Raw genomic sequence first — 26,989 nt, forward strand, 5'->3', positions numbered from 1 at the left:
TTAGCGATAAATTAATTGAAATAACACCAAATGTTAAACACAATTAACAGACAAACCTTCATAAGCTGTGCTGTCAACAATGACTGGGCAGCACAGACAACAGAGAGCCAGCACAGAGAAGGAAGGCTGGCACTGACAGCATGGAGTGTTGTGTTTAATTTTAAATGAAAGGAGAAATTTCATGGTCTCAGTGGCAGTAAAGTCAAAGCAACAGAGAAATGCCTCAGGGGATTAAATGTACCATTCAGTATAACATATTAATAACAAAATAACGAAATCCAGGATGCATATTATATGCATGCATATTTATATGCATGCTGCTTACAGTTCAAGGCTATAGATATATGTACATTATACAGTATGTATGATGTTTCATTTTTTTTTTACCTTTATAATTTCGAGGTTGTTTTAAGACAAGCAGCAGAAAAAAACAGCATAAAGAAAACAGAGTTTTACATTAAAATCTAATAAACTGAAATACACAGGATATAAATCATGCGGTGAATTGAGGATTTGATTTAGAGAAGTTAAAAAAGAGTAAAAGAGGAATAAACTTAGCAGCTCTATCTGTCATGTAAGCTGCAAAGGCAGACAAGAAACGTAATTTTTTTTTATCTTTTTGCACATAGATCTGACCAGTAGCGACCAATTTCAGTAAGGATTTCTTTCATTTCAATGCAGACCTCAGGGAAGGTCAATTGCTAAAAATAATGGGCTCTCAAACTGCGATGCCCCTTTACTCACTGATTCATATGAAAACCTAAACAGGCAATGAAAGGACTTTACAAAGGAGTGTTTTGTCCATAACAGTGTAACAATGACTAAGCACAAGAGGCAATTCAATTCAGTATAATGTGCAGTTGTGAGTATAACCTTAAAGAGGTACTGCACACTCGAATATATTTTCTTTCTAATTTCACAAACAGCTCACCATCCACTGTTTCAAATCACCTTGAACCTTGCAAGGTCAGTGTAAAGTCAACAATTTGCGACTTAAATGCATCGAGAAATCTCCATAAAACATCTTCAGTCCCCCTCTGCTTAGTTCAGGCGCTTTTGTTATTTTTATATTTTGACTCAGTGGTTCGGACTTGTGCTTTTGAAACACCATGAAACTGGCTGTAGAAACACCATGAAACTGCTTTTGTTCCCTTGATGATAACACCATGATATGCGGCGTGGCCGTGGCTGCGCACTGACATTCGCCCACTAGCTCAACTACAACACAGGAACTTTTACAAAAGGCCACGAATGTGCTTGTGGTCACTTTCAAAGCTCCAGTGGAGGCTCTTGTGTTTGCAGCACGAACACGAACGAGTCTGACAGCAGCTGCTTATGGCTGGTTAGCTCTTCCCGCTACGCTGAGTGGCGTTCAGTCCGTCACACTGTCAAAGTCACTGTGATCTGTACGTCCTTACCTCCCACGTTCTTCCTTACCACATTACGTTGCCATGAGGCCATGCCCCATGTTGTCCTGTGCAGTTTTTTGCGTTCTGCCTTGAGCTGGTTATAGTGATGTAGGGAAAAAAGTCTTGTGAATACACATGTGCAGTCATAAAGAGTCCACAATCGTCCTTTCGACGTTCAGACTGTCGCTTCCAAGTGTCGTGATGTGATGACTGTGGTGCACTCAGGATGTTGTTGCACTTCCTCGCAGTAGAGATTCAAAGGACAATGGTTGAAGGAGGATTGGGGGGGGGGGTGGCAGATGAGTTTGTCCAGGTGAACTGCTGGCTCTGTTGGACTGATGCCACCACCGTCCGGCAGGGGCTGGGTGGGCTGTATTGACATCTGCAGCAGAAGAAGCAGGGGGACGAGGTCAGATGGCTGGGAAAGGATCAGCGGCTGCAGGATGGTCCAAAAATGTGTAATAAAAAGCTTCCGTTTCATGATCAGATTGTTCAGCTGAGTTATTTCATGTTGTGAATACTGGACCACGAGTTCGTCCAACATTACCGTTAAAGGGTCTGCATTTTTTTTTGTTGAACAAAACTTTGAGCTTCTACTCGACATGCTGCAGTTTCAAACTGTGACACAGCGTCATCTCTTTGAACACTTTCACATTTTACTCTGGGTCCATCGTCTAAAAAAAAGGCTATTTTCCAAAAATGCACGTGTCCCTTTAAACAGTCTGTGTTATCTGTTGGTGTCTTCCTCCTCTAATGGATGTGCAGCAGACTTTGTAGCAGCAGTGAGTGAGCAGTAGCAGTGCTTGGCTGGTAGATGAACCGGAACTGCCTGTGTGACAGAGCTGCTGCAGGCAGGCCTCCAACTCTGTACTATAAACCTTATGTGTCTCCAACACCTGGCACTGCCCTGCAGTGTCTGTCTGTTTGATGTGTGTGTGTGTGTTTGCATGTTTTGAGTGTGTCTTTAGCTGTGTTGGACTGAGAGTGACTAATGCTTGCTAACAGATTCTCTGAAGCAACCCGACGCTCCAAACGCCAAAATGCTGTTAACTGCTGCATGACGACGGTAAAAATGCTCTTTTCTCTTGTTTGACAATTTTACATTTTTTTCCCTCCCAGCTCCCGCAGAGGCCACTGTCAAGAGCAAACTCTGAGAGAGTGGATTTGTCAGATTTGGTTGCTGTGGATACACATCGCTACACTCAGCATCCAGATCGGTCCTCCTCCTGCTCACTGCCGTCGCTGATAAAGACCATCTTCAGCAGGAAGATAACTCCTAAATGAATGATTGCTTTTGTTGAAGTGTTCACGGGCTCTTCTGCAGTTGTTGATTGTTTTTCCCACTAATGATTGAGGTTGAGAGAGGTGTTGTGATGAAGTTGTGAAATGATATTGACGATTCTTGTGAAAAATCGACTGTGTTTACCTTAAGCTGCACTCTAACTTGACCTTTATTGTCTGTGCTCAGTGGCGTCAAACCTGCAACCCCCTACGAGTCGTGTGTTATTTGAATATTAGGATTCTAGCGTGTGTGCATGTGTGCGAGACAGTGACAAACGCTTATTAAAACGGATCACACAGGCTTCTGGTGTGTATGAATCGATTATTTCTCAGAATGTGATACGAGCTGGTGAGCTGCAGTGTCACAAGGGAACACATTAAATGAATATTTCCTTATTAGTTTTCTCACGTCTGCACGTGAAAAGGGGACTTTGTTTATCTGTCAGCAGTGGTGGAAAGTGTATTTTCTCGAGTACTGGAGCTGAGTGTTTCTAGTTTGAGATGCTTTATGCTTCTACGTCACTACATTTTAGAGGGAGATATTGTATTTCTTCCTGTTTTGTATCTAACTGACCTTTGTTGTTATTAGTTAATTTGAAGATTCGGGTTTTACATCTTAAACATGTCTGCTTGATTTGTATGCACACCAGTATGTAAAGAACTGTTGGTAGTGGCATCAGAAGAGGTAGGCCAGGCAACTATTACTTGCAGTAATGTATAATATAGTGAACGTATCCAAAATCCATCCATGAATCCATTTTCTATACTCATTGGAGGGTTGGAGCCTATCCCAGCTGCCTACGGACCAGAGGCAGGGTTCACCCTGGACTGGTTGGCAGTCAGCCGCAGAGCTGACACAGACTCACACACTTACACCTGGGGGCAAAAGTAGAGTAGCCAGTTAACCTAATGTGCATGTTTTTGGGATTGTGGGAGGAAGTCGGGGCACTGTGAGAAAATGCACATGGACACAGGGAGAACACGCAGAGTCCACACAGAAGGGCCCAGACCGGGACTCAAACCCGGAACCCTCTTGCGGTGGGGTGACAGTGCTAGGTCATCTTTCAAAGAAGAGCTTAAGTTGGACTGTCAGTTGGGGCAGTCGTTGATCAGCGGTTAGGGTGTCGGGCCCGTAACCGGTGGATTGCTGGTTCGATTCTCCGTACCGGTGTCCATGGCTGAGGTACCCTTGAGCAAGGTACCTAACCCCCACTGCTCCCCGGGCGCTGCACGTAACTGTGTGTGTAAACTGTGTCTGTGTGCACGTCACTTGGGTGGGTTAAATGCAGAGCATGAATTTCGTTGTTCCCTCCAATGACAAAATATGTCACTTTCATCTTAAATATGTCACTTTCTTTCAGTATAGTGGATTTTCAGTGTAATGAACTTTATTCTTTGTGCATAACAAAACTCTAAACTCTGTAAATTAAGAACATCCGTCACTAATTTTGGTAGTTTCTAATAAAAAATCATTAACCCAGGCCTTCTCATCGTATAAAACCTGCAAATATAATATACAGTAATAATTATCTCTATGAAGCGGTCATTCTCAAAGTGTAATTATTTGTTTTCACTCTTGCCACTTCAGGGACTGCAGAAACGAGAAAGAAACATTAATAATAATAATAATAATTTGGAGTCATGTTTGTGTAATATAAGTCCAATATTCACACTCTCTCTCTCGTTTTTGATTTCTACCAACCCCTGAGGGAGATGTGTGGCTCTTTTGCTCTTCAACGCTGCACTCACCATCTAGCCTCTAACTGTGTCTGTCTGTTTGGTCCTAATTGTGTCACTCTGTTTGGTCCTGAGCAGGTAGCATCCAGTGTGTTTTCCCCTGGAAAAAGCTGCTTGCTGCGGCTGGAAACAATGCTCTGGGAGTGTTGAGAGTGAACCAGACAATGAGCTGAAACTCTGTAAAGCTCCATTAAGCTGCAGATTTGTCTCCTTTCACATTGTCCCCTTCACAGTCAGTGGTTACATCAGTAATATAGAAAGAAAAAAGCTCATTAAGGACAGGGACTGATTAGAGTCACTCTAGAGGGAATGTCTGTCGAATATCCAGCCTAAAACCAACTTCACCACAACTGTGAGAGCGCAGAACATCGTCGTCGTCGGTAACCGTATCCAACCACCTTGTGTCTCTTTCACATGTACGAAAACACCTAACCGTGTCATCACGAATGCAGACAGCAAACACTGTTAGCTTTGTGGTCTTGTGGAAGCCTGTGGTCATGCTCAGTGAGGACGCCGTCAGAGTGCGAGTGGGTGGGCTGCTTCGTAGGCACTCAGGCAGCTGTCCTTCAGTCCTTCACTTCATTTCTTCGATGCAGTCAGGATGTTAAAATATCCTCATCCTTATAAATACAACAGAAAATGCTTCTGAAACACATTACCAACCCTACCTGAGTGCAGGATTTTTACTTATAATTAAGTATAATTATATTGTTGTATTACTCCTGTTACTTGCTCTGAATACGTCTACGACCAGCAATATCATTTTACAGCTTTTCATATTCATAGCTTCCCCTTTTTTTGGACGCCCACAGCACCTGTTCATTTTTAGCAACAATCATCAGCCCCCCACCCCTTTTATTTTAATTATTTTTTTATTTTTTGTCTTCATGTTGTTCAAATCCCATCTACCCTGGCTGCCTGTCTGTCTGTGTGTAAGAACACGCCATATGTGTATTTATGCAAGCACCCTCATGGATCTCCCTACACGCATTTGCATGAGTTTTTAATTGTTTCTTGCAGGATGAAGCCGCCACGTGTCGGCAGGACACAGGCGGTGATTTGTGTGAAGCGAATTGAGTGTTTAGTGAGCCATCGTCCCGCCCCACAACTTTCATCTGCCAACAACCATCTTTATTGATTCCAAACAATCTGCCACAGTGGCAGAGGGGAGGGTGGGGGGGGGGGTTGATGGGACAAAGGAAGGAGAGGTGTAGCAGGGGAAAAAATAAACTACAAAGAAAATCAACAGGAAAGTGCTGATGTTCCCTGCCTGTTTTCTTATTTCTTTCTCTTTTTTTTTAAATATAAAAGCTCCAAATGTCGCAAAGGGGATTGTCTTTTCCTCTCCTGAGCTCGTTGATATCCTCCCTGTCGGGGAGGGAATCTTCATCTCCATCTCTCACTGTTTCACTCTACAGGATGGTGGAAAAAATAAACAGATGGAAGAGGGAGGGATAAAGAGACAGAGAGAGGAAGGATGTAGGAGTTCAAACTGAGAGAGGGGGAGGGAAAAAAAAGGTGAAGGGATGAGAGGATACAGATCCAGCAGGAGGATGCAGAGATGGAGGGAAAAGAGGGGAGGAGAGCCTGATGAACTCATCTAAAGGCGCTCTGGGTTTTTTAATAAGCAGCAGACTGTGAAGTTTCTCTCCGACCAGTCACTCTGAGTAATGAGAAAGAGGGAGAGAGAAAGACAGAGGATGAGAGGATGAAAAGACAACGAGACTCATTATCCAACCAATTTTCATCACTGTCCCGTCAGTAATCTCTCTCTCTCTCTCTCTCTCTCTCTCTCTCTCTCTCTCTCTCCCTGGGACTCAAACAGTCCACAGCTCTGTTTGAGATGACAGATGAAGACCAATTACACTAACTATTTCGTTAACTTGAAGGCTGATTCCCTGCCATCTTCCAGAGCATACACTGATAATCCTGTTGGCCCTGGAAATTACTTGCCGCTCACAGCCCTCAAACACACCGCTGTGTGTGTGTGTGTGAAGCCTTAATGCCTTGAATAGTAAAAAACGTGTTTGTGAAAAACTGTGGAAGAGAGAGAGAGAGAGAAAGAGTGTGTGTGTGTTTAAAAAATGTCCGTGGCTTGTACTGTTGACAGTATCTGACGGCAGTGAGCTCTCAGGTGTTTGATGAAGAATTATTTCAGGCTGATGACTGCTATTGCTGACTTTGTTCCTTGCAGTCTAATGGGTTACTGCCTTGTCAACATTTTCTTGGCACTAAAACATTTTATTTATTTATTTATTTATTTATTTATTTATTGCTGTTCTGGTTGAGCTTCTTCCAGCAGAAAGATGGAGAATAAACTTCAAATTAGTTAGTCTGTCTTTTTTGTTTGTTGCTTTTGCATCGTGACATTTGTGGCTCCTATACAGAAACTGCATTTTTCCGCACTGTTTCCGTTTGGCTGAAACATACTTATATGTGGAATGAGGAAAATAGGAGCTTTTGCAGTATTACTAGAAGTTTGTTTTTTGTTTTGTTTTTTATTGCAGTTCTCTCTGTGTGGTGTTCATCATGCTGTGTCCCAGCTGTTTGTTCTTTGTGTTGTTTCAGGCCTGTGCAGTGCGATTAATTGTACTTTGCAAGCCATTTTATCTCTATGTAGGTTTTGTCATATACAGTAATGGTGCACAGCTATCAGACGAGGCGTCACAAACCTGTCTGTGTATTGTAAATGACAGATATAACTGAGTAGGTGAGTAAGAAAATTTTAAAAATGTATACAGCACTTACTCACATTAAGAGTATTTGTCTCGATAAAATTTGATACTACCACACCGCAGCCATTTTGATCACTCAGGGTGAGAAGATTGTCACAGTCACTTGCTGTGGGACTAGGATATGGACCCTCTGTTGAAGTCCTTTTACTTTGGTGATCAGTATTTTGGCACACCCCACACACCCATGGCTGAACTCACACTGGTGATTATAATTACTTGGGCTAATCCGACCTCAACTGTGGTTGACATATCAGTCTTTTGTACTATATTTACTGTATACATATGTATATAAAGGTATACTAATGTTCCCATAATGCAGTGTGTGCAGAAATGACATCTGTGTGACTGCTCAGCTGTCAGTTATGGGTATATGGTCCTTGGCCGATCCCCTGCTGTTTCCCAGTCCTGTGACCCACACTGTGCATCTAAACATGAGTCTCTGCATGCTAAGTTTGGTGGTTATTTACATTTCCTGACAAGCCAGCAGAAACGATAAGGATCTTATGTTAATTAATGTTCTGTGTTCAACGACACAGCCAAAAGGTCACACGCACAGTCGAGATTCATACAATGAAGCTGTTAGGAGTATAGCAGCTGTCCTCTTGAGAAATCCTGAGCTCATTCAGACCTCAATCACACCTGGACTTCACTTCCTCTGGAGAATTTCCTCCGTCCTGTCAGGTGTGTAACCACAGCTTTTAGTTTTGCTCCCACGATATTTGCTACAGTGATATTATTGCTCACAGGGAACCACTGGGGGGAAGAAAAAACATGGAAAGAAGCTTTTCCAATCATAAAATAGCCTAAACCTTTAAAGGAAACGCTCTATCACTACATCAATACAACACAAAATAAAGAAACTCTGTTTTAGTGAATAAAGTCCGCAGGCCTGACTTCTTCCCCAGCCAGTTCTCTGGTTATATAAGGCACCCGTGGGCCAGTATTGACTCCTTTGGCTCCTGACTTTGTCTCTGTCGTGGTTGTGGCTGGTAGTGTTTGGTGTTACGAGTAGTTAAAGTGATCACTTAACATGCACAAGTCATCCTTTGTACACTTGCATTGGCTGAGCATATTGTGCTGGAGCCCCACTTTTATCCTTCTCACCTTTTGTCTTTTGCCTGTATTGTTGAGTCATCTGGGTTGTCAACTGTATTTGTTTCCAATGCTGTCTTTCAGTGGGGCACAGTGCCACGTTGTTGGGAGGTGAAGCACCCACGCTGAGGTCCCCACGCTTTATGCACATGTCTCACGACTGGACTGCTTTTACTGTGACGATTGCACCTGTTGCACCTGGAGTCAGTAAGCAATAGCGCTCACGGGCGCTCAGGGACGTCTGCCTCTGTACAAGCAGCCTCAGTTCATCTTCCCCAGTTCTGTTTTATGTTGGCCTGACAGTTTTGGACACTTTAGGGACCTCTTATGATTTTAGATTTTGCATTAAGGCCTTTTTTAGTTATAATTGTAATAAAATACTACTATCTTCCCTTTGCTGGTTTCAGTAACTTTCATTTGCAATAAACATATTTTCCTTTTCGGGTGGCACAGTGGTGCAGTGGTTAGCACTGTCACCTCATAGCAAGAGTTCCAGGTTCGAATCCCGCTCTGGGCCCTTCTATGTGGAGTTTGCATGTTCTCCCTGTGCCTGCGTGGGTTTTCTCCGGGTACTCCGGCTTCCTCCCACAATCCCAAAAACATGCACATTAGGTTAACTGGCTACTCTATATTGCCCTCAGGTGTGAGTGTGTGGTTGTCTGTCTTTGTGTGTCAGCCCTGCGATTGACTGGCGACCAGTCCAGGTTGTACCCTGCCTGTCACCTGTAGTCAGCTGGGATAGGCTCCAGCCCCCCGCAACCCTGACGGATAAGCGGTATAGAAAATGGATGGATGGATACTTTCCTTTCCAGCAGCTCCATTTCCTATTTGCCTGGTTGAAACCACATCATTATCTTATAACAGTAAAACAAAACAATAATCAAGGTTCTTGACAGTATTTCCTATCATGCAACTCTCCATATGTTGTTGGTCTTTTCACGATTTTCTTCTTATGCTCCTCTACGCAACATGAAAAACCTGAATGAATTAGTTTTCGAGGGAACAACAAAGTGCTGATATCACCCCAGCTGAACATCTGTGGGACATTTTGTACCAACTTGTTAGACAGCGCTCTCCATCGCCATCATCGAACCACTGAGTGAGGGAAAGTCTTTTGGAAGAACATTGTCCCATCCCTCCAGCAGACTACCTGAGACTTGTAGGATTAATGCCAAAGCACACTGAAGCTGTTCTGGCAGAAGGTGGTAAAACACTTTATGCTGCTTTTTCCTTTCATTAGTCACCTTTCTTTATCTCTCTGAACCCGCAGGCCACTGACAGGAAGAGCGTTACTGCTTCCAGTGTTATCATTCAGATAATCACAAATTCAGGGTGTGTAGCATTCGAAGCTAAGGGCTAAGCTTTGAATGAAGTGCTTTGTGGAAGCGACAAGATGAGGTATAACCACGAAATGAATGTGGTAAAGGGCGCAGTCAATCACAATTATGTAATCACAAAAGCCAACTGAAGGATGCTCTTATAAGCCAAAATGCTAATTAGCTGTGGCACTCACCTCTGTGGGCTGTGAATTTTTCAAGCAACACGATAAACCTTATGGAGCTCAAAGGTGACCAAAAAAACGTACCTGCGTTTGCAATCGTGTGTGACCATGGAGAAAAACAGTCTCGACAGGTTCTGTGAAAGTTTACCATATTCAGAGATATTGCATGAACATCAATACAATAAGGTTAGTGTTACCAAGTGTTTCAACAATCACTGTCATCTTTAGTCATGAAGACTCTGTGCTACCAGATGAGTTCAAGGTAGCCACACTTTCTTACCTCAAACCCCAGTCAGTTGCTTTCTCTCTTACAAAGTACACACTGTTGCATGTAGTATGCATATAATTAGGTCATCCTATTTTGCCATTAACATTGTGCCTTGAACTTGTGACCCCTCTTACTTATATGCAGTCCATTCTCGCCTGGATATTAATGTATTAATTTTACATTACAAAAAAAAGAGTCACAAAAAAAAAAAAAAAGATGCAGTACTTATTTGAATGCACTGTCACTTGTCATTGCAGCTTGTGAGCTGTAATCTGTCTGCGCTCTCTCAGCGGTTCAGTCGTTGTAGGATTGTGCATCAGAATAGCCGGAAAAGCATGCTGGTTGGCAAACTGCAAGATGTGACACCATACAGTAAAACATCGTGGTATTTTGGTATATTGCTTTTGCTTTGGGGTACAGTATTGGGATATACAAAATCTTTTTTCTGGAATTTAAGTAGCATGATAGTATAGTAGTGGTATGTGTATTAGAGCGCAGGGATCACAACGATAGATCTCAGCTTTCTTAGTTAACCTATTCATTTGGTGCATCATTTGAGTCTTCACGTGCCGTCCGTTTCAGTTATAATGGAGCGGTATGAAGAATATAAATATAAAGATTGGAAGAAAAGGCAACAGTTTTACTGGACATAAGACAAGAGAGGAATGTTTGCAGAAAAAATACTGCTCATTTGTATTTGCCAATGTTTATCTTCCGCGCTCAGTGTGCTCTAAATTCCCTGCTTTTTTAATGTAACAGCCGCACATTGTAAAGCTCTTAACCCTGTAAAGCCCAAACCATTAAATAATTGATAGAATTATTCCAATTCTTTGAACTTGGAGCCTGTGTTGGTCCCTCTGAACAAACAAACAAAAACATTTTCAAATATCATATCTGTGCACTGCATGTATCTGATTGTATACATCAGGTTTTTCAGGGAAAAAAATATTACGCTACTCATGTGGAGAGCTGAAAAACTCATGTATCAAATATGATACGTTTGGCGTTACAGGGTTAATCTTTAAACTTGACACAGCAGATTTAAACATATTCATGCACCGTATTTAGTTCTGACACTGCCCCATAATGAAAGATGTGTGGAAATCACTTTAGTTTTTGACCAGTGAAGTGCATTTTATTGCTTGAATATTATCTGTGATAATTACCAATAGACCAATCGAATATCTAATCAGTCTTCTATTAGCTGCAGTACCAGCAGTGTAAAACAGACTTGGCAGCAAATCAGGACCAAGAATTAAAACATAATCCAAAGTGGTCTATAGCTGCTGCGGCTTCATCATTCTCTAAGTGCTGTATGGATGATAGATGAAATATAAAGTGTTAATATTTCTCGAAGTAAACACACACACACAAAAAGAGTAATAAAAAAAAGATTGCCTGCATTTCCAACAGAAAGCTTGTAGGTTTCCATTGGGGAGACATTATAAAGAGATGTATTTGCATATGGTTTGTGCTGCAGTAATTCTGACTTACATTTGGCGACTAACATCCGGTTCAACGAGTTGGAGTTCATAACATGTTTTCCCATCCGAGAGTATTGGCTGGAAAAGAAACTGTGAAAGGGCAGTGCTGTTTTTAGTCATTTTAATCTGAAACTCTGAATGTCACCTGCTCTGGAACAGAGTTAGCTGTGCAGCTTCAGTTACCATGGTTTGAGGTGAAAAACCCTGTTTCAAGTAACTTAAGATGTTTTTACATCAGTACCAAGTAAACAGTGAAGTTCTTTGTGGAAGCTCTCGCTTTCCTGCATCTGTTGCATGTGTTTATTTCGTAGTTTATGTATATGAAAGTGTAAGTCTATATGGTCTGAAATTGTAGGATGTGGGGTTGTCATGATAACAGGTAGGTTGTCATTGAGCATTGACACAATAATAGTACTAAAATCCAATACTTTATACCTCTTTTGATATCCCATTGAAAAGGAAAAAAAAAAAGAATCCAAGGCACCCAAAATGTGCTGGTACAGAGCAACACAAACCAGCACATTTAAAATAATATTATTAATAATAATCTGTTTTTTACTTCTTTCTTTCTTTGTTTCTTTGCTCAAATTGATATTATTAATGATATTATAAACATCATCAATATCCTCACCCATTATTTCATGTCAAATGTGCTGATACGAAGACAAACCAGAACATTTTATAAAAGTCGTAGAAACCACCGGGGGTCAACATAGTGTATAGCTATTCCTTCTGTTTCTAGAGATAAATCTGAGATCTCCGAGGTTTGTATGATATGTAGCTATCTTTGAACACAACAGCATCTCTTATCCGTGCTTCATATTGTAGCATTGCCCCACGAATAAAACACACCCTGACGAGTATTCCTACGCGCCTCTTCATTGTGCTGATCACAACTAAATTGTATGAAAGTTAAATTAGTCTTGATGTTGTTGGAGTCAAACCTGCTGAGCTCCGGACCATGATTGTTGAATGTACAAATGTGTACATGCACTCAGTAAGCATTAGCGAAATGTTTCAGGCCTTTCAAGGCATTTAACCTGTAAGAAAATTGTGGGCTTGCAGGAAAACAGTGGGAGGAAAACCGTGGCCGTCACTCAGAGAGGATGAGGATCCGGCAGTTAGGTGAGATGGGTGATGTGTATGGATGAGGCCATGATAGAAAGAGCGAGAGAAGAGGGAGGAGGGCGATGTTTACGGTTGGGGGGTAGCAAGGCCAGTAAACTGCTTGTGAAATGAAAATGGCTCTTTAGCAGAATCCAGGACACTTGGGCGCTGCGCTGAATCAATGACTCTGATTTACTGTCTGAAAGCCTGTCAGAGGGAAAGAGGGGCAGAGAAGGAGGCTTGGACGGGGGAGGGGGGCAGACAGACAAAAGTTAGAGTTTAGAGGTCCATGAGTCCTTTAATGGAAGGAGAAAGAGGAAAGACGAGGAGAGGTAAGGATGGAGAAGCAAATTGTCCATCAGAATGACAGTGTGAGGAGGTGGAATCAGAAGGATCGCTTCTCAAGTCCTCACGGCCGAGATACAAAATCAATCTGTCGAGGCAATGGGGAAGGGCAATCTTGTTTTGTGCAGGGAATTGGTGGCCATTTGGGGTAAAATCAATAGGGGGACACATGGTGCTTCCTTACCCTCCCGCCGAGGCCAGCCGTATTGACTAACAGGGGAGTTCACGTAGGAGGTACACAAATCTTTAACCTGCCTGGAAGGCATCTGTATTCTGTTGGTGGTCAAAACATCAGTGGATTAAGGGGAAGGTGGTGATTTCTGCTGTGAGATTCATGTAAATGATGAGAAGGCGACTTTGAGGTAGAACAAACTGCCTTCTACTGATACTGATCGAATTCCAGGTAACAGAATGGTCTTTCTGATTTGTCGCTGCATGTGTCACTGTGTTCAATGCATCTGTACTGTATCAGACTGCATGAATGTGTGAGTATCTCTTTGTGTAAGTCGGTGAAACACACACACACACACACATACACACACGCTGGTACAGCTCAGGGTCCCGGGACGACAGGCTGGACGTCTCGCCAAGAGTGTTTTCCCGCACCGTTGGGGACACAGGGAGTCTAGGAGGGGCGGGGGTGGTTATTTTATTTTTATTTTGAGTGTTTAATGTATTAAAAGGGGCTGGGGTAATGAATTATAATCTTTAATGCAGAAACCGATCGATACCACCAAGAGAATAAATCAGCTTTTACTGAGAGCGTCAAAGCCCCTTAATACACTAGAGGAGAGAAAGGGACTACATGAGGGAGGAGGAGGAGGAGAAGGGGGGAGGGAGGGGAGCAGCAGGGACAAACTGTTAGGAGGGAAGGAACGATCTCGAGCGACGCAGAGAGAGTGGATAAGGATGATGAAATAGAAGAGAGAGAGAGAGTGTGGGGTAAAGAGGGAGGGATGGAGAGATGGATGGAGGCAGAAGGAGGAAAGTTATAGATGAATAGAATCACCTTTGGGCTAACCTCATTGAGTAAAAGCCTGCTGAAAGCACAGAGATTTTGACAGTTTTGTGAGGAGGGAAGGTTGCAGGGTCAGCCGGTGTGTGAGCGCACACACTCCACTTACTTGTTATATTTCCACCTGACTGTATTGTGTTCTCTCTCGATGATCCCCCTCCCCGACTTCTGTTGCCTGAAGCAAAATATAATTAATTGAATTACAGCACCGCTTCTCGATCAAAGATCACCTCACTGCTCTCTTGTCTCGGTGCCTGCCCAACCGGGGGCCTCTGCTGGGAGAAAATGCCAAACAACAATCCATGAATTACAACTTTTTATTAACCCAAAGTGAAGTTTCTGCGGTGTGCGCTGATTTTGAATCAACCAGACTGCAGAAATAATTTGGATTCAGTTGATAGTTACACAGAAGCAGGCGCCAGGACTAAACAGAAATCTAATAATGCACCTGTAAGTATTTAGGATGCCTGTTCAGTTAGTTGACTAAGTGGTTTAAGTGGGGGGGGGGTTGGTAGCTGGAGACTCTTTAGTAAGATATAGTCATTAAAATTTGATAGCTCAGGAAAGAACTGGAGGTAAGAGGGGGTTGATGAGGAAGCAGACGTGGAGAGTCTTCTTGGCAATAGAGACATATCTTCACTAAGAATGAGGAAATACAAAGACTGTAAGAGAGGAGGAAGAGGAGGAGGAGGAGGTCTTCACTCAAGGAGGAAGGCCAAAAACACCGAAAAGGAGGGTTGAAAAAGTGATGTTCGCCGATAGTGTTACACCCCTCAGGTGTTCAATAATTAAGCAGCTGAGCAGACTCTTGAGATCCAACAGTGATGTCAACCAAGGCAACCATCCATCATTCATTGCTTTAGGAATCAGGGGTGGAGATGGCACCTAATCACTCATTCTGCGCCAAGACTTTTCTCACACCTGTTTTTCTTTCTCCATTTCTTTTCTGTTGACTGATTTTGTGGAGCTGCTGCTTGCAGGGATGAAATACTAGTTTCCAGTAACAGTCGCGAGATCGTGCTGAATAAACAAGGGTCAAATCACAGTCCTGTTTTTTATTCATCCTCCGTTTCTCATGCCTGTCTTCAGGAATTTCTTGGTTTTGCGTTGAGGTTTATAAATGACAAAGAAAAGGGAACTATGAACGCTCTTGCTGTCTGCACAACCACAAGGCTCCTCTTTTGAGAATTTAAAGCCTTACCCTTGACTTTTTTTGTCTGTGGGTGCAGTCTGTCTGTGTGCCTGAGGGTGTGTGATTGTTGCATTGGACTCATAATAAGCCTCTGAGTGACTGGCAGAACCAATATCTTGCTATCGCTTTGCCCTGCGCTCACTCAGGCGGCTCAGTGTGCAGCCCCCGTCATGCATCTCAATTCCACAAACACAATGTTCGGAGCTGAGGGAAGAGGCCTGCTTTTTGATTAATGTCACCATGACAACTACATAATTCATGAATTGTATTAGCGATCCATTTGTCATTTGCAAATCATAATTCAGGATGTGTGTTTGGGGAGGGCTGGCGGAAGAGAAAAAGCTAGCAGCCTGCCCTTATCCCCAGTGTTGTCTTCTGCGCACACACACACACACACACTTAAAAAACAACTCCTACCGGAAATGCTGACGTATCCTTGTCCTAATCTGGGGGCAGAAGCTCTTTGGAAGCTGCCTGCCTTATGACAGGGCTCTTTTAGCTTCATGATGAACTCTCAGGTCTGCTCATTTGGAAAGATGCATGCTAATTCACTCCACTTCATCCATCCATCTGTCTGTCTGTCTGTCTGTCTGTCTGTTGGCAGAGGCCTCGCCGGCTCTACACTGACACCATTTGGTGCAACAGTGAAAGGAGTGGAGGAGGATTCTCATTGAAGTACTAGTGCAGACCATTTGCCATTGGATCAGTGACTGGATTTACATAGGAACTCGAAAATAAAACAGGATTTTCAACCATATGTGAGCCAGATGGTGGGGTTTCTACATGTTCAGCCTGCTGATCACGGATCAGAACTGGATACACAAGGACATTAATCATTAGATTTATGCATTTATTTTGCTTCCTGCATGAATTTCACCTTTAAAGTGACACATCAAACTTTCTGATGGCTTCATTTTTTATTTTTTTCTCTACATAAATCCTAATCTTTACCTAACCTAATATTTTCTCGTGACGCCTTTATTAGTCAGGCTATGTCAATTCCAGAGATTTATATGCTTTTGGTTTACCTTGATTAAGCGTTAATATTCAACATTTCACGAGTACCTGGTATCTGACAGCTTCTCCTTTTTAGCGTAAAGCGTGTCTTACTAAATATGTGATCAACTCTTAAAAGTGATACTTTTTTGACTTTGAGTGAGCCAACTTAAAAAGGAGGTGATCAGAAGGAACAGCAGGCATACTGAATATTTTTAGATAATCCTATAAAGGTTTATGGAGGACTAGATGAAGCACTTCCAGCACTGAACTTTAATGCTTCAGCAAAATTTGCATATGAGGCTTTTACTTCTACCAATTCTGTTCCACTTGGGTATTTCTTCCACCTCTGAACTACATATATGTTATGTTCTTAATGAAATGTACCTTGATATTTCTGATGGACGTTTCAATATATACTGCAGAGCTGCTTTGTAGGTCTCTGCTGACAGTATGGAGCCCTGAAACTGACAAAAAGTATGAGCTAGTAATACTGTCAAAGTCAAATACAGCTGAAAATATTAGTGAATATTATATGTTTTTTTTCTTTAATTCTGATCACTGACTCCTTCATGAAGGCAAGACATGCACTTGAAGATAATGTCATGCCAATAGCAGCATCATATTTGTGAACTTTCCCATAGCGTCACCCAGCTAACTTGATAGGCGATAGCGTGTTGACTTCAGTGCTTAACTACTGTTATAAGACTTCATCCTGTGAATCTACAACAGTATTCAGATTATGGCATGAGTGATTAACATGACTGGCTGCTCATGTGTTTTATGACTAAAGTTAGCTTTGGCTAGCCAACTTTAGCTTATTAGGCTGAAATGTGTTTAGCTTACAATGTTTTCGGTTCAGCTGGCTAGCCCCACAGTCCTCCTCGTAGTCCTAACAAGTATGTTAATACAACATGGGACTAAGCATATTCTTATGCAATATAGCCTGCCCCTGGTCAAGATGTGGTTGGGTTAAGGCTACAAAAATGACCTGGTTTGGGAAACAACATGATTTGGATTAAAATTAGGCTACTTGTTCTATTAAGGTTAAAGTGTGGCTAATGTTGACTTTAGGTAAAAAATATGAAATGAATAGCAGCTTGTGTTAATGCGAATGTACAAACAGTACAACAAACATCAATCTGCTTTCTCAAAAAAATAAAAAAAACCAACAACTGGAGTTTAAGGATAAATGAGTTTACAAAAGACAAATAGTTTAATATAATTCATCAGTAGATTTGTGGTGTTGTATAACTTTTGACTGTCTAACTGACGTTTGGTCAGTTTTGGGTTCTCCACATTAGATTGACAGTTCATTCCTTTTACAAATAAGCACCACTGGAAATTATTGACAGAAGAAATTATTCATTTGTGTATTCAAAATACTGGAAGGAGTTCATATACAAAATAGTTAGACATAAAAGCATCGAAACGGATTGCCAGGAGCACATAACTGAGAGTTGTCTTTGGTTGTCTCTCAGGCAGTTGCTGTGTCTTCACTGGAGTGGTGATTGTCTGGGAGGCAGAGAAGATCACAGTCCATTAGGCACATGCATGTCTCATTAAAAAGAATATTATCTGTATTTTGAGTAATTGTAGATGTTACAACCACTCTCTGAGTACGGTTTTACTTTACAGTCCAATTTCTATTCAGCCTGACATTCAAGTTGTTACCCCATAGACCTCACAATTCTCTGCAAACAGCATGCTTGCAACTACAGATGCACCATCTGTCTTATTTCTTTAAAAAAAAAAAAATCTTAATTTCAGTTACTCCTCCTCACCTCTGCCTTCCTCTTCCTCAACACTCTCCTGACTGGTCAGTGGTGTGTCTGCTTCCTTGGGTGCGCTTGCTTCGCCTCTCTCACCCTCCCAGAGGACAGTGGAGGCGTTTTGGCTGGAGCGCAACCGCAGGCGGGGCTGCGTTTTGTGATCACCTGGACTGAATGATTGGGAGACCCCCGAGCCCCCTCTGGCCAGCCCAAGGCCCCAGCCATGACGGGATCCCAGCTTACGACGGCCCCCAGAGCCAGAGCGCATGGCTGGAGTCCCAGGAACCGAGATGTCCGGCTCTGCCTTTCTCAAGGGAGAGGGGGAGACTGGAGCACTGCGGGGGTCTGAAACGGTAATTATCTCAAGTTTATCATTACTTAAATCCTGTGTTTAACAAAAGGCCATGGTGGTAATGTAACATTTTGACATCAGTAAATTGTTGGCTCATTCATTCTGAGATCAGCGATACAAAACCACAGATTATTTTGAATTGCTGTACAACACAAACCAGGGAGGTACTGTACATAAAATCCGATTTTTCCAGTGCAAATGCAGCTTCAGGAATTCTGACTAAGTCATGTGCAGAAATAAATTAAGGAAATGTGACGAGCAACAGAACCCCGAAAATTGCTCCTGATGGCCAGGCAGCCCTGCCAGCTAACAATCTGTGATGATGAGAATATGCGGATGAGATGCACTGTGAAAGGCTTTGTTCTGTAAGAAAAGGAAGTGCTTAACTCTTTGTTTTAACACCCATGTTTAGCAATTATAGGCAGTATCTAAACAATTAAATATACATGCTTTACAATTTACCTAAAAACATGTAGTCAGTTCAATTAAAATTTAATTTCACTTTGCCTTTGTGGCATTCAAGATGAATATTGTCTAATGCACACCTGCTCAACAGGTGCACAGGAGAATGAATAAGTACTGAACATTATCAGCGCCAGTATAATTGAAAAAACAACATTTAAGACATTAAATTCACCAAATGAAACAGCAACATCTTTTATCCTCACGCTACAGGCTGAGTGAGTTTAACGCGTGAATTTTCAATGAAGTCATTGCAAACAATGTGCAGGACAAATGAGAAATTTAATCATAATCATAAGACTGAAAAATTACAATTCTGAAAGTGCTGTTTTGTGGCTAAGGCACGTTACCCTGCAATAAAGCAGGTTAGTTTATGGTTTAAACATCAGTGTTGTGGGAAATGTCACCTCAAACACAGAAGATAAGAAGGAGTGGAATTTGTGGCAAATGTCGTAGCTGATTCAAACAATCTCTCTATTACAAGACAAAAAACACCAATCATCTAATTTAATCCCACTGTTATACACAGTATTTGCTTCTTCTTTAAAGTGTTGGATTAAAAATTGCAGAGATTTTCTCCTTCTTTCGCTGGGTGTGTAGTTGAGAAATGGAGTTTCTCTCTAGTATTATAGTAGTAGTAGTAGTAGTAGTAGTAGTATATATTCAGGCTCAATAAACACCACCAGTCCTCATGTTGAGAAGCAGGACGAGTTCTGGTCGTGAGACGCAGTTTAGGAAAGCTGGGATTTAGATGGGATAATAGAAAACACAATGCGAGGAAAAATTAAATTAAATGGGGACAACAGTGGGTCAAAAAGAGAAAGAAAAATATCACAAGAATGCAGGTTGGGGCTTAACTACTGGCTTTGAAAATGTCTGCAGAAAGCTTTTTTTTCCCCTCTATCTCAACCAGTCAATTATTTCAACAGTCAAGGTGCATAAAAAGAGAATGAAGCTTTGCGAATCTTTTCCTTTCAACATGTGGTTAGCAGAGAAAGCCAAAGCCAGAAAGTCTAGGGACTCTGCAGGGCGAGATCTAAGGAGAAGAGAGTGCTATCAATGCTGACCACACTTGGTAGTCATGAGATGATTTGTATGCATGCCTGTAGCTTCGCTTGATGAGGTGACAATGTGAGCATATCTTTGTGAAAACCAGTTGGCTAGTGTGCGTGCATGTGCATGTGTGTGTGTGTGTGTGTGTGTGTGTGTGTGGTCTCACCAGTTTGAGGTGTGTGTGTATCTGATGTAAATTCAGTGCTGTCGGCCAGGTTTTCCACGCTGCCCGCAGCGATGAAGAGGGCTCGTCCCTCTCTTCCTCCCGACCGGGGTTTGATTAGCTTCTTCATCCTGTCTGCAATCCAGTTAGACTTCCTACGAGGACAGAGAGGACAGGGACCATTTACAAAGAAGGATGAGCCGAGAGAATTGTGTGTGCGTGTGCCCTGTTTTCTAGAAAACACAATGAGGTTGCCAAGTGTCACGACGGCTGCATCTTGTTCACACAAATGCGTTGTGCTCCTTTCCTGACATGAAAATTCAAAGTGAGAACAAACTGTTCCTTATGGTGCCAGCTGTCATTTATCATGCCAAAGAAAGCACTCTGTAACACAACATCAAGAAAATCAATTTGGAAATGTTATAATTAAAATCTCATTAACATTTTAATTTGTAACACTAGGGAGAAAATGCACTTTTGTGACACTTGAACAATTGGCACACAATACTAATCATACAAATTTAATTTATGGTACAAAATGTCTGGCAGCTGCTCAATACAAGACAGGTACACTTCCTCTGAGGGCGCTCTGCTTAAGCGACAACAAGTCTTGCACTGGGACAGCTGCATTTCAAACACGAAAACAAAAAAAATCTAAATACTATGACCTCAGTTTATCATTTTATTTTCTTTTTCTGCTTCATGGCAGCATCCTCCTTTCATAGTGCCATAACATCCTCCCAGCTTTGGTCATGATACACACACGAGGACACCAGGGACGTAGGGACAATAGAAAACACAACCTTTTATTGCACTGTAATTTCAAATTCTGCTATAAAACCTCAACATCTTACAGAAATAATTCTGTGTACAAGTAGACACACAATTAAAACAGTTTGAGGTCATACTTAACAAGGACTGACTGACCCATATTACAGCCTGAGAGAGTCCGTTAGAAGACAAAGCCCAAAATAATGTATTCTGTGCCTCACAAACTGTCTGGAAAAGAAAAGAACACTTTTAACATTAAATCATAGTTTGGCATCGTATTAAGCTAATCAAATCCAAAATGTGTCTCTCTAGGTCGAAATTCTCGAGTGGACTGCATCCTCCCTGGGTCGATACTTGTTCCTAACGTGTAATGAAGAGGGGAAAGAAAAATAAAATGGTATACTGAAGGTCACTTGTATTTTTTAAAGCCGCCTCAGTTTCTCACACTCACCAACTGTCATCAGAGTAGTTGAAATTCCATTGTAAGTATTCAAATTACCAACCTGTATTTTATGATTCAAAAAAGAGACACTTGGCTGCCCAATGTGCTACACACACACACACACACACACACACACATACACACACTGACTGGTTCATCATTACACACAACAGCAGAAAGCAATAATTGCTATGTTTGTGCACTTTAGTTTTTGTTTGCACCATGTGAGACATGCTGACTCTGAGAGTGAGGTTAAAGTGGGGTTTTGAATATTTTGTCCGTACCTAATGGAGTGGGCAAAAACATTACACGCATCTTTTCATATAATGCAAGAAATTTCAAAAGCGCACAGTTGATTCAACCCCTCTTTCACATGAAAACTGATATGCAGGACCATACTTGGCCAACTTTGACTTAAACTGCAGGTGTAAAATTGTTGTATTCCACCATGTTTGATTGAAGTTGAAGCATTTTGCTGCAACTTCTCCCTGAATTTTCATTACATTTTTACGACTTTTAAATTTTTTAATCAGTTTATGTTTTAATGTCATTTGCTGTATTTGGTCTTCTTTGTGTTGAGCACTTTGAATAGTCTGCGTATGAAATGTGCTACACTTTTCCTACATTACTAATCAACTGGCAGCTCAGTGTATACTGTAGGTACATATATATTAATATACTTGGCCTTGCTGGCTGGAGGTTGCATGCTGGGCTCGAGGACTCTATACTGATCCATGATCTTCTCCACCAACTTCTGCTTTTCCCGACGGAGCTCGCTCAGCTTCTCCCTGAAGGAAAGCATATGAAGCATCAGAACAAAGCAGCTGAGAAGAGGATGAAGGGGGGAAAAATGAGTAGGAGGGTCTGAATGATTTCATTTCATGCATTCTTTATCAGAATGAGATGAGATTATTCTGGTGTGTATATAACGTGACTGGTACCATATCAAACAGCCCGTGCCTATCAACCACAAAGAAAAAGAGCCTGTTCTGCTGTTTGAACTGGACTCTTTTTTCCAAAGCAGTAGATCAGAAAAGAGGCTGCATGCGGATGTTATTGTTCATGTGTTGCTGAGGAGCAGAGGGTTCAGGGTTTGATGAGCGGTGTGGACAGACATAAAGCAGGACAGTTTTGAGAAACAGCCTCCATATTCAGCAAACCTGCAGTACATAAAAAAACTGAACAGAAGGTCGGTGACAGTATGAGCTGACCGTTGATTACTGACATGCAGCTGTGAGCCAAAAAGATCAGGAAATGTTATCACAGACAAGCAACAGTCAATAACAAGGCCTGTATACGTTTTTATCCGTGCCGGTGCCTTGGCTGTGGGGATGGCAATGTCAGCTGGACAGATCTTAGGTCAGTCCATCACTTTGGACCTGAAAAACATTTCGGCAACTATTCAATAGAATCCTATTAAATTAGAAATACTGTGGGGAACACTAACAAAGCAGTCTCTGCTTTCAGAGTGATGGTGTGGCACTACACTGATTTATGGAGGATAACACATATACACTATGTAGACAAAGGTAATGGGACAGCTGACCATTACACCAGCAGGGGCTTTCATGACATCGCATTCTAAATACTTAAACAGCTTTGCAGTTCTAACAGCTTCCACTGTGCTGGGAAGGCTTTCCACATTATTTTGGAGAGTTTCTGTGTGAATTTCTGTTCATTCATCCAGTAGAGCATTTGTGAGGTCAGACACTGATGTTGGACCCCCCCCCAGTTAAAAAAAAATGCTGTACTTTGTGCTAAGAGCTAATTAGTCTGTTGTTACCTAACAAGCTAAACTAAGATGGTGGTTTTGTTTCTTTTCCCCACTGTGTGATCAACAAAGTTTCTCTTATCGTGACATGGCGGACATTATACTTGATCAACATTCGAATGTTGGCGTGCTGACATTTAACATTTCACTCAGAGCACCACTGTGTCTGCGTACAGACTCACAGAGATACTTACGTGACTTTATACTCATCATCTTGTTTTTCATATTTTTCATTATCTAATCTAACATATTGGATATTTTCCAGTTTAATAATGTGGCCACTGGCCCAGGTTATTTGTGTGTCTGTTCCGTATCACCTTGTCAAAATCCTCCTCCTTCAGTGTGTGTATCAGCTACAAACCATCTATCTTGCAGCGGATCATCATATTCATTAAACACGTTTAATGTTTGATGAAGCACTTTTGAAGGCCACTGTGATTCATTTTATGAAAGCTTATGAAGTTTCCTCACATGTTCGCTCACAACATTCCGGACAGGATTAGTTTGGAAGGGCAAAACTTCTGGATCTTTTGATCATCTTTTGATCCCTCACAACAAAAGTGATTTTGTAAATCAAACAGTCTGAACTGTCTTTTCCATTCTCTATTCTCAAAGGTCTTATATATACTTTACCAAACACCTCTTCAGGGAAAATAAAGAAATGACGCTGGCTGAGACTGCTGAGAGGAAGGAGGACCAGATGTCTGTGAAGTGTACTCAGTCTTTAAATCTGCTGGTTCTCAACAAAGTGTCATGTTTATAAGGAAGGTTACCCTAAAGCTGTACTATACAACTGCACTTGTTTGATTTGATTTAGACTGGACGTTTGATATTTGTTGCATTTCTGGACACAAGTACACACTGCATCACATGAGTTAATACGTGCACCATTCACTGGACTGTTAGGTCATCCTGTTTTCACTGTCCTTTTCATGATGAACCTGTGATTGCTTTTTATTCCACCGAGGAACACTAGTAAAAAACTGAATATGAGCTTCAATCAGACACAGTGTGCCTCCACCTCGTTTTCTAATGTTTTGCTAAGCAAAAGAAACCACAGGCTATGAGTTAATAATAACCGCCCCACTTCCACTTCTGATGTTTGCGCTCGTATGCTGGTGTTAGTTTGGATTACATGGTCATTTCTGTTGAGTAACACCACAGTTTCCTTGGTTCAGGACAGAGAACTACGTTTCCTGTTAAAATAGCCTAAACTGCAAAAATTAACATTTTAAATTGCTCTAAAAATGCACCTTTGATTGTGAACTTTAGACTGGAAGGTAATATCTCGTCAGATAATTCAGATGTAAATCTGGAATCCGGTGAGGTTAAAGCCTTTTAAACAAACACAAAATGTTTTGTTTGTACTCAGAAGTCGTTTTAAGAGTCCTGCTGCTGCCATTACCTGAACACTAATTAATGTGTAATAACAGCCCTCTGTTCCAGTGATGTGTTTCAATAAAATTTATGTTTTTGCATTGGGTAGCAGTAGGAGTTGATAGCGTGAATGTGAATGATAGTCCTGTTCCAAGTCAGGTTTGATACAGACTCAGGCTGTCATAATAAACTTAACAGTGACTTTTAAGATCATCCACAATGTCATTCAAAAGCATCTTAATTTAGTCATGCCTACATAAAAAATGCTTGATATTAGCCTTGCTCATTGTGTCACTCTTGATAATTAACTTTCACCAGCAGTTTACAAGTTTGCTGTCTTCTTCTCGAGTTATCCTGCATGTTGCTGCGTTGCTTGACGCATTAGCGCCAGTTGCTGTGCATCAGTGGAAAACTGTGAAATCATGGACAGGAATATACACACTGATATCGTGTGCTTTTTCTCTATCTACCCTCCTCAGCAAGTATCAGGTTCATACTAAATCCCTCACTGAAGCATTCTTCTAACGTACCACTGATGGTCAAATACAACACAGGGTACCTTTAACCTTTTCTTAACCTCTCTAAATGACACCCCCAAATTCTTCTTAGCTAGCTTTAAAAAGCAGTTAAAGTATTGTTTTTTCCATTGTATGTCAATCTCACATTTAAACATTAAACATAGCCGTAGTCTGTTTGTTCCTAAGAGTCACTGAAGTGACTTCATGCCAAATATACACTGATCAGCCATGACATTAAGACCACTGACAGGTGAAGTGAATTACTCTGATTATCTCGTTACAATGGCACCTGGCAGTGGGTGGAATATATTAGGCAGCAGGTGAGTATTTTGTCATTGAAGTTGATGTGTTGGAAGCAGAAAAAAATGGATGAGCATAAGGATTTGAGCGACTTTGACAAGGTCCAAATTGTGATGGTTAGACGACAGGGTCAGAGCATCTCCAGAACTGCAGCTCTTGATGCAGTGTCTGCAGTGGTTAGGATCCACCAAAATTAGGCAAAGGAAGGAATACCCGCGAACCAGTGCATTGTGGGCGGCCTAGGCTCACTGATGCACATGGGGAGTGAAGGCGGGTGCATGTGGTCCAATCCAATAGAAGAGATACTGTAGCTCTAATTGCTGAAAAAGTTAATGCTGGTTCAGAAAGAAATGTGTCAGAACACACAGTGCGTCACAGTCTGTTGCGTATGGGGCTGCGTAGCTGCAGAACAATCAGGGTGCTCATGCTGAGCAACGTCCATGACCAAAAGGGCCAACAATGGGCACATGAGCATGGACCATGGAGCAATGGACGAAAGTGGCCTGGTCTGATCAATCAAGTTTTCTTTTTTGTGATGTGAAGATACTTTGTTGTAAGGAAACCTGATTTCCTCTGCAATCTGGTTCTGTTTCCTTGTCAGTAATCCCCACCAAAAAATGATCTGGATTGTATCTACGTGTATGTGTGTGAGTGAGTACTCACTGGTACTCCCTCTGCTGTGAGTAGTGCTGGTCACGGTGCTCCAGGCTCTGCTCTAGCAAGGTGTGGTTTTCCTTCAGCAGACTCTGGTTCTGCTCCACTAACTGTCGGTTCTCCTCCTCCATGTTCCCCTTCAGCTGAGTCAACAGCTAGACACATAAATTGTAGACCAATTGTAAATGTCAAAATAAATGTCACAATATGTAGGAGTGCATACCTCATAGCCTAATGAGTCTGTATAACCAAGTCAAATTTAAATTGCCCACTATCACAAATTTACAATCTGTACAGCATACAACGTTCTCTATCGTTAGATCTCCAAATCTCTGAATCTCTGAACCTTAGAACCCCCCCCCCCCCCAAAAAAAAACCCTTCGACTAGGAAAAAAATATTTTCAAAGTATAAGCATGCCTGGGTGAGGTCACAGCTCTGCAGAACTGACAGCCACATAACTTACAAAAGAATTAATTCAGCTTCTGTAAGACACCATTTGAACAGAAACTGAGTACTGACAGCTTCATAAAGACGCTGTTTAAGGCAGAGCTGGTGCCAAGGCTGACACACAAAACCCCATCTCCAAGTGAATGGAGCACAACTACTGTACTAAGCAGTGGGAAAAAACAGTAAATGTCAAATCTCTGAACCGTTTTCTACACCTCAATAGATGTCTGTATGTTAGCAAGCATCCAAGAATACCTTCACATCACAAACTCTTTCTAAAATCTCTCCCAAAGTCATATTTATGAATTAGTTTCAGTTATTTTCACCTCCTTAGCCATAGTTAGTCTAATCTAGCCCCATCACACAGCACAGCCATTGCAACAGTTTAACTGCGAGACCACACAGGCTCCAAATTGAACTTCTGATCAAAGAGCTGCCACCTCTCCACCTCCTCATTTCCCTCTGCAAAACAGTATAACGAAAGGCTTGGGCATGTGACTGAATACAGCATTTTGAATAAGACATCCAGCGTGGCACATGTGAATGCTGACCCTTGAACATTTTCAGCTGTGTTTTGAGTTAAGGGAGAATATTCAGCACTTGTTTGACATTAACATTACACCAAAGCTTAAAGATTTTCTCAAGGCAAATATACCTGGAATCCTTATTAGTTAATTGAACCAGTATATCATTTATATGTCAAGCTTAAATTAAATCAAGTAAGGAAATGAGACTCACTGCCAC

General features: G+C 41.7%; 2 protein-coding genes across 5 annotated transcripts in view; one reads left to right on the forward strand and one right to left on the reverse strand.

Annotated features, from left to right (window-relative positions):
* macrod1 (mono-ADP ribosylhydrolase 1) overlaps positions 1-2,992 on the forward strand; it is a 102,310-nt gene extending 99,318 nt beyond the window's left edge. For all 4 annotated transcript variants that reach the window (XM_046406456.1, XM_046406455.1, XM_046406458.1 and 1 more), the window contains one exon: positions 2,529-2,992. Coding sequence is in view for 3 of the 4 variants with exons in the window: in XM_046406455.1 (XP_046262411.1) it covers positions 2,529-2,563 (35 nt within the window). In the remaining variant the exon portion in view is untranslated. The remainder of the gene's footprint in view (positions 1-2,528) is intronic.
* Positions 2,993-17,355: 14,363 nt separating this feature from the next.
* Positions 17,356-26,989, reverse strand: part of ccdc88b (coiled-coil domain containing 88B) — a 41,349-nt gene continuing 31,715 nt past the window's right edge. Inside the window, exons 24-28 of the mRNA XM_046406054.1 lie at positions 25,807-25,952; positions 21,858-21,965; positions 19,968-20,119; positions 17,947-18,279; positions 17,356-17,677 (exon numbers count right to left, since the gene is read on the reverse strand). Of these exons, the coding sequence (XP_046262010.1) occupies positions 17,640-17,677; positions 17,947-18,279; positions 19,968-20,119; positions 21,858-21,965; positions 25,807-25,952 (777 nt within the window). The 3' untranslated portion in view covers positions 17,356-17,639. The remainder of the gene's footprint in view (positions 17,678-17,946; positions 18,280-19,967; positions 20,120-21,857; positions 21,966-25,806; positions 25,953-26,989) is intronic.

The sequence above is a fragment of the Scatophagus argus genome, chromosome 12 (genome assembly GCF_020382885.2).
Source record: "Scatophagus argus isolate fScaArg1 chromosome 12, fScaArg1.pri, whole genome shotgun sequence".
In the NCBI taxonomy this organism is placed as follows: domain Eukaryota; kingdom Metazoa; phylum Chordata; class Actinopteri; family Scatophagidae; genus Scatophagus; species Scatophagus argus.